This window comes from Pan paniscus, chromosome 19, assembly GCF_029289425.2.
Source record: "Pan paniscus chromosome 19, NHGRI_mPanPan1-v2.0_pri, whole genome shotgun sequence".
NCBI classification, from domain to species: Eukaryota; Metazoa; Chordata; class Mammalia; order Primates; family Hominidae; genus Pan; species Pan paniscus.
Window position 1 is genome coordinate 84932283 of NC_073268.2, and position 17198 is coordinate 84949480.

General features: G+C 37.0%; 1 protein-coding gene across 3 annotated transcripts in view; it reads right to left on the reverse strand.

Annotated features, from left to right (window-relative positions):
* ABCA8 (ATP binding cassette subfamily A member 8) overlaps positions 1-17198 on the reverse strand; it is an 88706-nt gene that overhangs the window by 36869 nt on the left and 34639 nt on the right. For all 3 annotated transcript variants that reach the window (XM_008961089.4, XM_063599352.1, XM_057300299.2), the window contains 7 exons: positions 17006-17116; positions 14926-15101; positions 14051-14170; positions 13671-13809; positions 12987-13077; positions 3339-3478; positions 1649-1768 (listed from right to left, as the gene is read on the reverse strand). In XM_008961089.4, coding sequence (XP_008959337.3) covers positions 1649-1768; positions 3339-3478; positions 12987-13077; positions 13671-13809; positions 14051-14170; positions 14926-15101; positions 17006-17116 — 897 coding nt within the window. The remainder of the gene's footprint in view (positions 1-1648; positions 1769-3338; positions 3479-12986; positions 13078-13670; positions 13810-14050; positions 14171-14925; positions 15102-17005; positions 17117-17198) is intronic.

Consider the following 17198-nt stretch of genomic DNA (forward strand, 5'->3'; position numbering starts at 1 on the left):
TACCAAGGGAATAAATATTAGTTATTTTTAATCCATCAGATGGGCGAGAGCACAAAGAAAGCTAAAAAACTAACATGTATAAAGGAAGGAAACATTTCTAGGGGGAGAAGATTCCTGTGGAAGCTTTCATCTTTAGGGACATGGCAGAAAAAGGAAAAAGGAGAAAACCACCATAGGTAGGTGAAAAGAAAGCAGCCCAGATTAAAAAATTCTGTGATTATATGTGGGCTGATAGAACTGACTAGAATCATGGGGTACCTAAGTCACAAAATGAGTTTACAGCATCTACGAACTTTTTTTCGTGGAGCCTTTCCTAAGTGCATAGGAACAGTACAGCAGTAGCTGGGGGCAGATACTCAGAAAAACGGAGAGAGAAACACAAGAAGCTGCATAGTGTCTTGAGCAAGACACCATCAGGGTTCATGGGTCTTTCCTTTTGTGTAATACATGAGTCCACTAGGGTCCAGTCACTGAATGAGGAGTGGAGAGATGTATACTAACAAATAAATAAACAAAAAGTGATGACAGGCTGAAAATCAGTGAGATTAATCGTTATGGAGATCTTTGATAGCAGGGCTATAGAGAAATATATAGAATTTTTCCAGTGCTATAATTCAAAGTCACGTCTAAGGGAAAGACCTGATTCTACCTTTAAAACATTCGAAGCTGGGAGTGGACTGAATCTAATAAAACCTGTGCAAAAGCCCAGGCACTTGCCAAATACAAATTAGATCAGTTCTGCCATCCACATCAGTAGTCTGACAGAGGAAGAGCCATGCCATTTTCTGGCCATTGTTTACCTCAGTGTTCCTGTTTTGTTAAAGTAACATGATAAAATACAAATTTCAAGACATATGAAGAAGCGGGGAAATATAACCCATAGGGAAGAGGAAAAAAAATCAGAGTCAGTTGCTGATAATGGTCATCAGTCACACGGTCCACATGTTAGAATTAAAATACACAAGTTTAAAAATAACTATGATAAATATGTTATAAGATCTACTGGAAAATATGGACAATATTGGGAGCAGATGAGAAATAGTAAAGAACTGAAACTCTAAAAAAGAACAAATGAAAATGTTAGAATGAAAAAGTGCAGTATCAGAAATAGAGAGTTTATTATGTTCGGCTTCAAAACAGTCTGAACACAAGAGAATAAGTTATTTGTGACCTTGAAAATAGGTGGATAGATAGTGTCCAATTTCTAACATAAAGAAAAAAAAAAGAAAAACCTGACACCAGAGAATCTGAGATCTGTGGAACAGTACAATATGTCTAATTAAGACTCTCTTCTTTATTGCTGGCCTACAGGAATTTAATAGTTTCATTTTAAAGTATTGTTTGGGGTTCTTAAGTGTTTTAGATCTGTGGGTTCATGTTTTATATTAATTTATGATTTAGAATAAATGTTTTATCTGAAATTGCCCTTAGAAGCCTAGAGCTAATATGAGTGCAGTGAGCCTTGGATGTAGAAAAATGGATTATTTTTAACTACAAAGCAATGTTGACAGGGATGCGTTTCATATTCACACAAGCTTGTCTAAGAAGAGCCTTAATCATGAACCCCACATTTTGTAATCACATCTTTGGAACAGTGTGTTCTTGAAATATGTGCTTTTACGTAATAATTTTCATGCATTTTATTTACCCGATTCATTAATTGTAGATTTTCCTTCTAGCTTCAGGAATACTTCATTCAAAGTTGTCATGGAAACACCATAATTCTCAATTCCTAGGTCAGGATAGCTATCAAGATCCTTGTAAAGTTCTAAAGAATACATATACAGCAGTGAATTAAAACAAGAATCACAAGTGAACTGAAGACCATTTTTCAAACTAATAAGCACAAATCTATGAAACTATACTTGTGATATGTCAAAAACATTTGAAAATTAACATTTCATAATAGATCATCTTATTCTGCAAATTCTATATATTATTTTCTATTTTACATCATGTGTTACAACCCAAATATTAATCAAACATTAATTTATATTCATTTGCATTTCTATTAAAGTTTAATCTTAGTTTTTTCTGACTTCCTTTTAAAATTTAATTAATTGTGAGACTGGGTTTTTCAACTCTAAGCCTAATTAATTGAAAAGTCTTTTCTAGAGAACAGATATAAATGGGAGCCATTTATGCTCTAACTGACAAAAGGAAAGGAATTAATTTTTTGAGAATTAATTGGATGGTGCAGAATCTTCTGTAGTTTAGAAAATATTTGTTAAAGAGAAGACATAGAATATAAACCATTAAAAAATTTTCTGTTTCTAACAGTGGAAGAAAAAATTCACAAGACCTAACAGGCAGAGAATGTGGAACTGAATCAGGGAATTTTCCTGGAATTGTGACAGTGATTATTCGCTCTAGCAATTTTATATCGATTCATTCTTTAGTTCGTTCACCAAAATATACTTATGCATCTGTCATTGTTCATGAAGCAATGAACAGTGCCCCTGCCTGCCTGGATTTGAATTACAGTGGTTAAATCAAGCTTAAATAAAAACCTACTTCTAATACTAGGGTGATTACAGAAGTCCTGAGGCTTCCATCTGGAGCTCCTGCTTGGGCAAAAGGATAAGTTAAAAGCTTTTTGTCTTGACTAGAATACCTCATACAGAAAGGTAGAAAAGAAGTAAGATTTAAGCTAATAATGAGTATTATGCGTCATTCTTCATTCCACCTAAAACGTCTACAAATTTTCTTTAAATGATAATTACTGTTAAAAAGTACTAATCAGAACTTGCTTAACACTTTCCTGATGATTCTAAGGAATGCTTGTGTTGTCACCATAAAATGTGTATTTGAATGAATGTATATGTCTTTGTTAACCACATATACAGCAAGGTTAATTGTTTCAACCACTAATGTGGGCCCTCATAGTGCCCCATTGTTAAGGAACAAGTTCCCTGAACAACAAACATAGTTAGTAAACTTTTATGCGTTAGCCTGAAAAACCCAAAGTTATTGCAAAAGTCTCACTGAGACAGATAGCCACATCACAGGGCTGTTTAATGTAGTGCGTAAGCCAGAGGTTTTCAACCATTTGGGTTTGTGTACATTTATGAATACTACAATATTATGTTACACACTACTAGGGAAGAAGGACTAAAAGAAGCCCTCTAAAATGCCCAGGCATTACAATGCAACTATTAGAATGTAATTCTATTTCCCACTATACAGAAAATAATTCAGTTATTGTACTATTCTTTTGATTATGTTTCAGTACCTGAGCATACTGTAAGACATTGATAAATGTTAGTTGTAATGATAATAATTATGATGATGATGACTATTATTCACATATTTTATTTCACAGTGTTCATGCACATTACCTGGAAATTTATTTGTTCTTTCTAAGGGTAATGTATAAATAAGTTTTCCTTCGCTTTTGGCTGATAATTTGGCATCAGGGATGTGCTGTTTAACAAGTGATGTTATGTTTTCCTCAACACATATTTCATTTAACTGCAAGCTGGAATTCAGAAAAAAAAAAGACATATGTTACTTGACATAGTCTCCAATAGCAAGAAAATAATTAACTAGTCTCCATAGGACAAAGAAAATCAGTTAAAATCTAATGCCAGAAATAGGTCAGACAAACACAGAATAAGAGGACAAAAACCCAAGAAATAAGAGGACAAAAACCCAGCCAAATCATATAAATGTGATGGACAAAAGAAAAGAATGAGCTAATGAGAGTTACTGGTGAGGTTACTCAGGAGTCGTGCCCAGAGAAGTTTCATATTGATTGAAGCTCCTGAAGAGAGGGTGGTCACAGAGTGGAAAATACCAGGGTTGCAATACAGCAAAGGTCAGGACTATGCAAAATGGATAACGTTGCAGATGAAGGTTCGGTTTTAAGCTGACTAAATAGAATTGTTGTATTGCTTCAAAAGAACAAGAGACTTGTGATAAGTATAGATGCCAAACAGTTTCAGTTATTCAATGTAGTCATCCAATGCAAATTTACTAAGTTCTTAGTATGTGACAAACATCATACTTAGTGTTGAGGATACAATGGTGACTAAAACAGCATTATTCTGCTCTTATGGAGTTCATTGTCTAGTGCGGGAGTCAGGAAGAAAACATGTAGACAACCAGATGAGTAAATAATTATCAATAGTAGTAAGTGCTATGAAGGAAACTGGATTATAGATAGAAACTAATAATGAATGAATGTGGTTTGCTTTTCTTGTAATGCTAAGCCCAGAACTTTGAATAAGAACAAAGTATCACTGAGAAAACCAGTCTATCCATTGAAAAATACCACAGCTATTTCTCCATTATAGAGAAACAAACACAATATTCTATTAATTGAGGTTATAAATTATACAGTGGGCAAAATATCAGTAGTGACTTGGCTTTGAAATATTGTTTTAGCATCTGGAATGTGTTATTTAACTTATCTAAACAGTTACTTTATTAGAAAACTGGAATAATGATTCCTAGCCTCTAGGGTTATTCTAACAACGGAATAATAGTGATGTTTGCACTTGGCAAGCCCTTAAAAATGGTAGCAATTTTATTTGACCAAATGCATAAGTCAAAAATTATTCCACTGACACATAAGTCATGTATGAACTTAAAAGAATATATGCTATTTTTTTTAGAAGTAGTGAAATCCACTGAAAGAGTGAAGCAAAAAATGTCGTAGCTGTTTTCCATGATGCTGACTCCTGAAATGAAAACCATTTAAGAATTATTCCTTGGCCACTTGTAGGAACTTGTGCTGAGTGCTGGGGGGGAATGAATGAGTCATGCAGAAAGTCATTCCTTGAGGAACTGGAAGCTTGAAAGGGGAGGTTATAAAACTTTTTCTGTAAAATGTGTACTAGATAGTAAATTTTCTAGGCTTTGTAGGCTGTTAGAACTCTGTTGAAACTCTTCCACTCTGCTGTTGTAACGTGGAGACAGCCAGAGCAGTGTGTAAAAGAAAGGGCATGACTGGGCTCCAACCAAACTGTATTTACAGAAAGAGGAAGTAGGCTGGATGTGGCTCATGAGCTATAATTTGTTGACCCTTAGATTAGAAGAAAATAAGGCAATTGCACAAATAGGAGTCCATGAATGGACTCGCAAATTGGGCAGGGATCCTGACTAGCACTTTTTATTTTGAAAACATGTTATGTTTCCATGCAGTGTGCCAGGCAGTCTCTTATTTATTTTTCTATAACCTTTACTTGTAAGTGGAAATTGCTGCTCTCACTTTGTAGGTGGAAACACTGACTTTCAGATAGTTTAATTAATTTCCAAGAAGAGATGCAAACAAAGTGCTGTAAGAAATAAAAAAAAATTGGGACATTACACAGAACTGGAAAAATATCTACATGAGATATTTTTCAAATAACTTTCTAGGACTTAAACAAGTGCAGATGAGTTAAGGAAACTGTCATCCTATTTTCTTTGTATTGTTGTCATGATAGGTTTGTTTTCTTTCTTAAGTATAGATGGTATAAATTTACAAAAACGACCAATCATGTAACAAAAACAGTAGTTTAAAATATGGATTTGACTACTAGATTTAGAATTTAAAAATATTCAGGTTCAATTTCTGATTCCAGCACTTCTTAATCTAGGGAGTCTGTAATTTCATCTGTAAAATAAAAGTAACAACACTTCTATTTTAAACAATAGAAGATTTAGGAGGGGAGGTAGAGCAAGATGGCCAGATAGAACCCTCCAGAAATCTTCCCATCCCCCAGGAACACCAAATTGAACAACTGTCCACACAAGGAAGCACCTTCATAAGAACAAAAAAATCAGGTGAGCAATGATAGTGGTTTTAACATCATATAAGGAAAGAAGCACTGGAGAGGATAGGAAAGACAGTCTTGAATTGCTGACACAACTTCCCATCCTTGGCAGCAGCTGTGTGGCACAGAGAGAGAATGTTGTATGCTTGGGGGAGGGAGAGGACAGTGATTGTGGGACTTCGCATTGGAACTCAGTGTTGCCTGTCACAGTGAAAAGCAACATAGGGCAGAATTCGGCCACTGCCCACAGAGGGAGCATTTAGACCAGCCTTAGCCAGAGGGGAACCATTCATCCCACTACCATGGACTAAAGTGCTCCGGGGATCTAAATAAACTTAGGACCACAGGGACTGAAATTCCTGGGCAAGTCCTGATGCTGTTCTGGGCTCAAAGCCAATGGACTTGGGGTGCAAAAGACCTCGAGAGACACCAGCTGGAGCAGCCAGGGGAGTGCCTGTTTCACCCCCTTCCCCAACACCAGACAGTGCAGCTCGCTGTTCCAGGAGAGACTCCCTCCTTCTGTTGAGGAGAGGAGAGAGGAGTAAATAGGATTTTGTTTTCCAACTTGCATACAAGCTCAGCCACAGCAGAATAGGACACCAGGCAGAGTTCTGAGGACCCCATTCCAGGCCCTTGCTCCCAGATGACATTTTTAGACATACCCTAGGCCAGAAGGGCACCTGCTGCCTTGAAGAAAAAGACCCAGTTCTGGCAGAATTCATCACCTCCTGACTAAAGAACTTTTGGGCCTTGAATAAACACCAGCAGTAGCCAGGCAGTACTTGCCACAGGCCTTGGGTGAGGCCCAGTGCTCTGCTGGCTTCAGATTTGACCTAGCACATTCCCAGCTGTGATGGCTGTGGGGAGAGACTTTCTGCCTGAGGAAAAGAGAGCGAAGAGTAAAGGGGACTTTGTCTTGCAGCTTAGGTACCAGCTTAGCTACAGTGGAGTAGAGAGCACCAAGCGGACTCCTGGGGTCCTGGATTCTAGGCCTTGGCTCCTGGATCTGGACTTGCCCCAGGCCAGAGGGGAGCCCATTGCCCTGATGGGAGCTGCTACCCAGGCCTGGCAGTATGTACTACAAGCTGCCTGAAGTCCCTTGGGCCTTGAGTGAACATCAGTGGTAGCCAGGCAGTACTCGCTGCAGGCCTGGGGCAGTGGTGACTAGGGGGAGAGACTCCTTCTCCTTGAGGAGAGGGAAGATTGGGAAGACTTTGTCTTCTGATTTGGGTGTCAGCTCAGCTGCAGCAGAATACAGTGCCATGTAGATTCCAAAGATTTCTGACTCCAGGTCCTTCCTCCCAGAAGGCATTTCTGGACCCACCTGGGCCAGTGGGAAGCTTGCCACCATAAAGGGAAGGACACAGGCCTGGCTGTATTTGCCACCTGCTGCCTGAAGAGCCCTTGGGCTTAGAGTGAACATTGGCGGTAGCCAGGCAGTGGTCACTGTGGGTCTTGGGAAAGACCCAGTGCTGTATTGGCTTTAGATCTGACCCAGCATAATCCTAGTGGTGGTGGCCACAGGGGTGCTTGTGTCACCCCTCTGCCAGCTCCAGACAGCTCAATACACACACACACACACACACACACACACACACACACACACACACACTCCATTTGGAGAAAGTTAAGGGAAGGGAACAAGCATCTCTGCCTGGTAATCCAAAGTATTCTCCAAGAGCACCAAAGTGGCACGTCGAAGAGTCTGCAAGAATCACCATGTTACTGGATTTGAGGGTGCCCCCTAGTGCTGATACAGCTGCAGTGACCAAAGAGTTAGACCATAACATTCTATTCCCTTTGAATACTTGGAAAGCCTTCCCAAGAAGGATGGGTACAAACAAGCCCAGACTGTGAAGACTACAATAAATACCTAACTCCTCAATGCCCAGACACTGATGAACATCCACAAGCATCAAGACTATCCAAAAAAACATGACCTCACCAAATGACTAAATAAGGTACCAGGGACCAATACCAGAGTGACAAAGATACGTGACTTTTCAGACAGATAATTCAAAATAGTTGTTTTGAGGAAGTTCAAATAAATTTAAGATAACACAGAGAAGGGACTCAGAATCTTATCACATAAATTTAACAAAGAGATTGAAATACTGTTTAAAAATCAAGCAGAAATTCTGGAGCTAAAATATCAACTGACATACTGAAGAATGTATCAAAGTCTCTCAAGCAGAAGAATCAATGAGCTTGAAGACAGGCTATTTGAAAATACTCAGAAGAGACAAAACACAAAAGAATTGAAAAAGAATGAAGCATGCCTACAAGATCTAAAAAAGAGCCTCCAAAGGACAAGTATAAGAGTCATTGGCCTTAAGGAGGAGATAAAGAAAGAGATAAAGATAGAAAGTTTATTCAAGGGATAATAACAGAGAACATTCCATGCAAATAGAAAACAGAAAAGAGCAGAAATAGATATCTTTATATTAGACAAAATGAATTCCAAGACAAAAACCATAGAAAGAGAAAAAGAATGTCACTATATAATGATAAAGGGGTCAATTCAGCAAGAAGATATAACAATTGTAAATATATATGCACCCAACACTGGAGCACCCAGATATGTAATGCAAATGTTATTAAGGCTAAAGACAGAGAGAGAGAGAGACCCAATACAATAATAGCCGGAGACTTCAACACACTACTTTCAGCACTGGACAGATGATCCAGACAGAAAATCAAAAACATTGGACTTAATGTGCACTATAGATCAAATGGACCCAATAAATATTTATAGAACATTTTATGCAATGGCTGTGGAATACACAGTCTTCTCCTCAGCACATGGATCATTCTCAAGGATACACGATATGCTAGCCACAAAACAAGACTTAGATTTTTTTTTCAAATTGAAATTATACCAAATAGCTTCTCTGACCACAATAGAATAAAACTAGAAATCAATACAAGAGGAACTTTGGAAACTATACAAACACATGGAAATTAAATAATATGTGTTAGAATGACCAGTGGGTCAAGGAAGAAATTAAGAAGGAAATTGAAAAATTTATTGAAACAAATGAAAATGGAAACACAACATGCCAAAACCTATGGAATACAGTGGAAGCATTACTAAATGGAGAATTTATAGCCATAAGTGCTTACATCAAAAAGAGAAAAACTTCAAACAAACAACCTAACGACACTTCTTAAAAACTAGAGAAGCAAGAGCAAACCAAAACCGAAAGTCGTAGAATAAAAGAAATAATAAACATCAGAGCAGAAACAAATAAAATTGAAATGAAATAAACAATACAAAAAGCTGAAAATTTTGAAAAGTTAAACAAAATGGACAAACTTTTAGCCAGACTAAAAAAAAAGAAAAAAAAAGAGCAAGACAAAAATAAATAAAATCAGAGATAAATAGGAGAAATAACAACTGATACTGCAGAAATTCAAATGATCATTAGTGGCTACTATGAGCAACTGTATGTCAATAAATTAGAAAGCCTAGAAGAAATGGACAAATTCCTAGACATGTACAATCTACCAAGATTGAACAGTGAAGAAATCCAAAACCTGAACATACCAATAACAACTAACAAGATTAAAGCCATAATAAAAAGTCTTCCAGCAGAGAATTCACTGCTGAATTCTACCAAATACTTAAAGAATAACTAATACCAATCCTATTCAAAATTATTCTGAAAAATAGAGGAGGAGAGGATACTTTGAAACTCATTCTATGAGGCCAGGTATCACTGGAATATTGATGTGAAAATCCTCATCAAAATACTAGCAAACCGAATTCAACAACACATTAAAAAATCATTCATCTTGGTCATGGTTGGATTTATCCCAGAGATTCAAGGATGGTTCAATGCATGGAAATCAATGTGATACATTATACCAACAGAATAAAGGGCAAAAAAGATATGATCACTTCAACTGATGCTGAAAAAGCAATTGATAAAATTCAACATCTCTTCATGATAAAACCCTCAAAAATCTAGGTGTAGAAGGAACATGTCTCAACAAAATAAAAGCCATATATGGCAAACCTACAGATAGTATCATACTCAATGGGGGAAAGCCTTTTTTCTGAGATCTGGAACACAACAATGATGCCCACTTTCACCATTGTTATTCAACATAGTACTGGAAGTCCTAGCTGTGGCAATCAGATAAGAGGCAGAAAAAAAGGGCATCCAAAATGGAAAGGAAGAAATAAAATCATCCTTGTGGGCAAATGATATGATCTTATATTTGAAAAATCCTAAAAACTACACCAAAAAGCTATTAGAACTGACAAACAAAGTCAGTAAAGTTGCAGGTTACAAAATCAATATACAAAAATCAATAGCATTTCTACATGCTAACAGCAAGCAAGCTGAAAAAGAAATCAAGAAAGTAATCCCATTGACAATAGCTACAAATAAAATAAGATACCTAGTGATAAACTTAACCAAAGAAGTAAAAGATCTCTATAGTGAAAACCATAAAACATTGATGTAAGAAATTGAAGAGGACACAAAAAGGAAAGATATTCTATGCTCATGGGTTGGAAGAATCAATATTGTTAAAATGTTCATACTACCCAAAGCAATTTACTTATTCAACACAATCGCTATCAAAATACCAATGACATTCTTCACAGAATAAAAAACAAACAAACTAATATTTATATGGAACCACAAAAGGCCCAGAGTAGACAAAGCCATTCTTAGCAAAAAGAACAAAACTGAAGGAATCACATCATCTGACTTCAAATTATACTACAGAGTTGTAATAACCAAAACAGCATGGTACTGGCATAAAACCAGACACATAGACCAATGGAACAGAATAGAGAATGCAGAAATAAATCCATACATCTACAGTAAACTCATTTTCAACAAAGGACCAGGAATATACATTGGGGAAAGTCTCTTCAATAAACAGTGCTAAGAAAACTGGATATCCATATGCAGAAGAATGAAACTAGACTCCTATCTGTCACTGTTTACAAATATCAAATCCAGATGGATTGAAGACTTAATTATAAGTCCTCAACCTAGGAAACTACTACAAGAAAACATTGGGGAAACTTCCCAGGGTATTGGTCTGGGTAAAGATTTCTCTACCCCACAAGCAGAGGTGACTAAAGCTAAAATGGACAAATGAAATTACATCAAATTAAAAAGCTTCTGCACAACAAAGCAAACAATCAAGTAAAGAGACAACTCATAGAGTAGGAGAAAATATTTGCAAACTATCCATCTAACAAGTGATTAATAATCAGACTATATAAAGAGCTCAAACAACTTAATAGGAAAAAAATCTAATAATCCAATTCAAAATGGGCAAAATATCTGAATAGATAGTTCTCAAAAGAAGACATACAAATGACAAACAGGCATATGAAAAAGGGCTCAATATCATTGATCACCAGAGAAATGCAAATCAAAACTACAATGAGACATCATCTCACCCCAGTTAGAATGGCTTTCATCCAAAAGACAGGCAATAACAAATGCTGACAAGGATGTGGAGAAAAGGGAATCATCGTACTCTGTTGGTGGGAATGTAAATTAGTACAGCCACTATAGACAACGTTTGCAAGTTCCACAAAAATCTAAAAATAGAGCTACCATATGATCCAGCAATCCCACTACTAGGTATATACCCCAAAGAAGGGAAATCAATATGTCAAGGAAATATCTGCACTCTCGTGTTTATTGATGCACCATTCACGAGAGCCGAGATTTGGAAGCAACCTAATGTCCATCAACAGATGACTGGGTAAAGAAAATGTGGTACATACACACAATGGAGTACTATTCAGCCATAAAAAGAATGGGATCCTGTCATTTGCAACAACATGGATGGAATGGAGATCATTATATTAAGTGAAATAAGCTGCACAGAAAGACAAACTTCATACGTTTTCATTCATTTGTGAGAGCTGAAAATTAAAACAATTGATTTTATGGAGATAGAGAGTAGAAGGATGGTTACCAGAGGCTGAGAAGAGTAGTGGGGTGGTGGGGAAGGGGGGATGGTTAATGGGTACAATAATACTGTTAGTAGAATGAGATCTAGTATTTGATAGCACATTCTTCACAGATTATATTACATGTGAATATAATTATATTACTGTGACGTTCTTCACAGATTTTATTACATGTACAATATATTAATATGACTATACAGACTATATTAATATTGCAATATATTGTTGACTATAGTCAACATATATTAAAACAGCTAAAATAGTATATAACTGGAATGTTTGTAACACAAAGAAATGATTAATGCTTGAGGTGATGAATACCCCATTTATCCGATGTTATTATGTACCGTATGCCTGTATCAAAATATCTCATGTACCCCCATAAATATATACACCTACTATATACCCTTTAAAATTAAAAGTTAAAAGATAGAAGGTTTAAGTAAAATAATGTTAAATATCGTATCTGAGTCACTCAGTAAATTACAGTTAGAATATGCTGCTATTCAAAATAAAGATAATAAAATGAAGAGGATGGACGGGAGCAGAAGAACAAGAAAGAAGGGGAAGATCTAGAAGGAGTGGAAGCAAGTAGCCGACTTAAGAATATATTAACACCCTGGGAAGATGAGAGATGATGAAGGTGTAAAATACAAGTGTGTCAGTTGAAAAGATTCCCTTAATACATACCTCCATTAATAAAAACTGTGTTGCAGATATATATTTTTTAGTCATATTTATCTAAACTTTTGTTGTTATATTCTCAATATCTAAAATCTCCAGATCAATATCTCTTACATATACATACTAACTAGGTAGACACAAATACGTGTACATGTTTGTACAAACACCTGTGTATAATAATACAAATTCTTGGCCGGGCGCGGTGGCTCACGCCTATAATCCCAGCACTTTGGGAGGCCGAGGCGGGCGGATCACGAGGTCAGGAGATCGAGACCATCCTGGCCAACACGGTGAAACCCCGACTCTACCAAAAACACAAAAAAACTTAGCCGGACGTGGTGGCGGGCCCATGCAGTCCCAGCTACTCGGGAGGCTGAGGCAGGAGAATGGCGTGAACCTGGGAGGCGGAGCTTGCAGTGAGCCGAGATCGCGCCACTGTACTCCAGCCTGGGCGACAGAGCGAGACTCCGTCTCAAAAACAAAACAAAACAAAAAATAATAATAATACAAATTCTTCTTGTGTGTTGTAATGTTTTGCTTCAAGCATCAAGCCTTACGCTAGATCTACTCCCAGCCTTCTTAAGTGACCTTACCTTAAGTGATATCCAATCCCCCATTTCTTCTTTAGAAACAAAGAAGAGCCCGCGCACTTTAGCTTCCCTTGGGAGAGAAATACTTTCCTGTCTGAAAAAGAAGAGCAAAGAAGAAAGTTTGTTAAAAAGTGGCCCATCCATTTCCAAGAAAAGACAGGTAATCATCTATATAATCAAACTTTAATTCAGGAGCTTCTAAGGTTTTAAATGCAGGACTCGATAAGGACTCAATGAAATAGACACATTTTAATCTCGTTTACGTGAATTTTGCAATCCATCCCATCAGGGAGGTTAAATTTTGTGGATATATGTTCTAATATAGAAAATTATCCCATTATATATTTTAACAGATGAAACATTAAAATCATTTGAATATTTCAAGTGGATTTCCCTCAATTCTGAGTAAAAGGATGGATCTCTTAGAAACTCAACTTCACTTATTTTGCAATAAGCGAGTTTCCTGGCAGATCATGCTTCTATGTGACCAAATTATACAAAATTCTGCAAGATACACTGAAATGGTTGCAAGAGGCTTTGCGTCCAGTTCAAATTACCACCAGCCATTCAATTTACCAGATACAGCTAGATTACCGAATTACAAAATATAACTGTTCAGAGACCAATCCATATTTTTTAGATCTCTTAAAGTCCTCCTCAGGATACTTAACAGAAACCAGTGATTACCCGCCAGGATGTCGGCCTCATCCATGAACTGGGTACTGAAGAGGATCACGCGGTCTGTTTTGCGTTCTTTCAGAAGGTTCCATACTTGGTGTCTTGAAAAGGGATCCAATCCAGCAGTTGGTTCATCCAACAGGAAAATCTATAAACGAGGAAAGTATATAAGGCGGTTTTCCTCAAAGGTGAAGTTCTTCCAGAAAACAACGCAAAAACCATATTGATTATATTTAACAGACTATTATGGTTAGGATTTAGATACTCTATTTAATGTTCTATTATGAATATTTTATAACACATGTCCTTTGCGAATAAAATATTTGAACTATTACCAAAAGTTCCATTTTTTAAACTTTGAATTCACCTGCAAATTCAATGTGACTCACCTGAGGATCTCCTAAAATGGCAATCCCAAAGGTTAGCTTTCTTTTCTGTCCACCACTTAAGTTTTGAGCAAGAACATCCTGAATATTTTTCATTTCCAATTCCAGCAGAACCCTTTGTATCTAACCAAAAGACAGTATTTATGTCATACACCAAAATTTATTCCTTTTTTAAAAATTTATAAATACAAGGCTGTAAAGTGTAAATGGTTAAAAGCACAAACACTGGGCCAGGCGCGGTGGCTCATACCCATAGTCTCAGCACTTTGGGAGGCTGAGGCGGGCAGATAACGAGGTGAGGAGTTCGAGACCAGCCTGGCCAACATGGTGAAACCTTGTTTCTACTAAAAATACAAAAATTAGCCAAGCCCGGTGGTGTGCCTGTAGTCCCAGCTACTCAGGAGGCTGAGGCAGGAGAATCGCTTGAACCTGGGAGGCAAATGTTACAGTGAGCCGGCATAGGGCCATTGCACTCTGGCCTGGGCGACAAGAGCAAAACTCTGTCTCAAAAAAAAAAAAAAAAAAAAAAAAAAGAACAAACACTGGAGCCAAACTTTCCGGGTTTGAATGTCACACACATTGACTACTAAGTTGGTCAAGTTCCTTGCTCTCTTGAACCACATGTATAAAATAGGGATAATAATAGCACCTATCTCATAGGGTTGCTATGAGGAATAAATGATTTATTAGATTTAAAGTTAAGGATATGCTTGGCGCATTGTAAATTATATGCAATGTTACCTATTGTTTAAATTGGATTTTCTTGTCCAACAATTGTACAATGATTTGCGCACAAATAATTTAAAATTAAAACTCAGTGCAAATGGTTTTAATAATCTCATTTTGACCAACACATTAACTTGAACATATTTTTGTACCTCTTTATCCACTTCTTGTGGCAGAATCCCTTTTATTTTAGCAAAGAGTCTGAGGTTTTCTCTTACAGTGAGGAAGTCAAATTGCACATTGGATTGTGGACAAACTCCAGTCAGCTTGCTGAGATTTTCTAGGTCAGCCATTTCTGAAAGCTTATTGTTATAGATGGTGACAGAACCTGTAACAAAGGAAAAGTTAATATCAAGATAAGGCTTAAGATATTTCTTAATAAAATCACTGTTAATTCAATGTATGTATGACTTTATCTTGACAGTTTATACAATTCAGGCATTAGAAACTTCTACTTTAGTTGCATAGTATATTCAAAATATGTTCCCATCTGCAGCTTTTCCCATCAAAGTGTAGTCTCTTTGTCTGCCCCCTCACATTTAGCTTTGCCTATATACCCTGTAGTATCCTAGCAAATGTGATACAAGCAGAGCCTGATGAAGAGCTTCCACCTAGTGATTTGTCTTTGCTTGCTGCTGGGATCATGGGGATCATTGGGTGAAGAATCCCAGCGGGCCTTCTGAAAGATATATTTCCATGTGGGAAAAGACATGCAGCTGTCCTAACTGAAGCCCCAGATATGTGAGTGAGGCCATGTTAAATCATCCAGCCCCTGTCACTTTGGTCCAGAGTAGAAAAACTGCCCAGTCAACCCGCAGAATCATGAGGAGCAATAAGACATGAAATCAATTTAAATGCCTCTCAAAGACAGACTAGATAAAGAAAATGGGCGTACATACACTCCGTGGAATATTATGCAGCTATAAAAAAGAATGAGATCATATCTTTTGTGGGAACATGGGTGGAGCTAGAGGCTATCATCTTTAGTAAACTAATGCAGGAACAGAAAATGAAATACTATATGTTCTCACTTATAAGAGGGAGCTAAATGATAAGAACTTATGAACACAAAAAGGCAAATCACAGACACTGGGGTCTACTTGATGGGGGAGGGTTGCAGGAGGGAGAGGAGCAGAAAAGATAACTATTGGGTACTGGGCTTAATACCTGGGTCATGTAATAATATAGGCAACAAACCCCCATGACGTGTTTATCTATGTAACAAAGCTTTACATGCACCCCCAAACCTAAAATAAAAATTTTAAAAAATAAAAAAATAAATACCTTATTGCTTAACAACAAAAAAAGAGCTGACAGATAGAAGCTGGAATGCCAAATGGCAACTAATGAGCATGAAAATAGTTATTATGAAATACTCAGATTCCATATGCAGTATACCAATTAAATATTACATACTTCTACAGAATATTACTATTAAATAAAATTCCATTTTTCCCTAGGTATGTGTGTTTGTGATTAACACTTGAAAGAATTTCATATTAACAGCTGATTTATTTGTCAATTGACTTTGAAAATAAACTAGTTTTTACCACAGGTGCTGGAGAGGATGTGGAGAAATAGGAACACTTTTACACTGTTGGTGGGACTGTAAACTAGTTCAACCATTGTGGAAGTCAGTGTGGCGATTCCTCAGGGATCTAGAACTAGAAATACCATTTGACCCAGCCATCCCATTACTGGGTATATACCCAAAGGATTATAAATCATGCTGCTATAAAGACACATGCACACGTATGTTTACTGCGGCACTATTCACAATAGCAAAGGCTTGGAACCAAGCCAAATGTCCAACAATGATAGACTGGATTAAGAAAATGAGGCACATATACACCATGGAATACTATGCATCCATAAAAAATGATGAGTTCATGTCCTTTGCAGGGACATGGATGAAGCTGGAAACCATCATTTTCAGCAAACTATCGCAAGGACAAAAAACCAAACACCGCATGTTCTCACTCATAGGTGGGAATTGAACAATGAGAACACATGGACACAGGAAGGGGAACATCACACACCAGGGCCTGTTGTGGGGTGGGGGGAGGGGGAGGGATAGCATTAGGAGATATATCTAATGTTAAATGACGAGTTAATGGGTGCAGCACACCAACATGGCACATATATACATATGTAAGAAACCTGCACGTTGTGCACATGTACCCTAAAACTTAAAGTATAATTAAAAAAAAAAGAAAACAAACTAGTTTGTACCTTTGGTGGGAACAGACAACCCACTAAGAATGTTTAGCAGTGTTGACTTTCCAGCTCCACTGTGACCAAGTATTGCAGTGATTTGGCCTTCGTAAATGTCAAATACCAGATCTAGGAAGAAAAAAGAAAGGAAAGAAAGATAAGATAAAGGGATGGAAAACAATTAAAACCACAAAAATATTCCATTATGGAG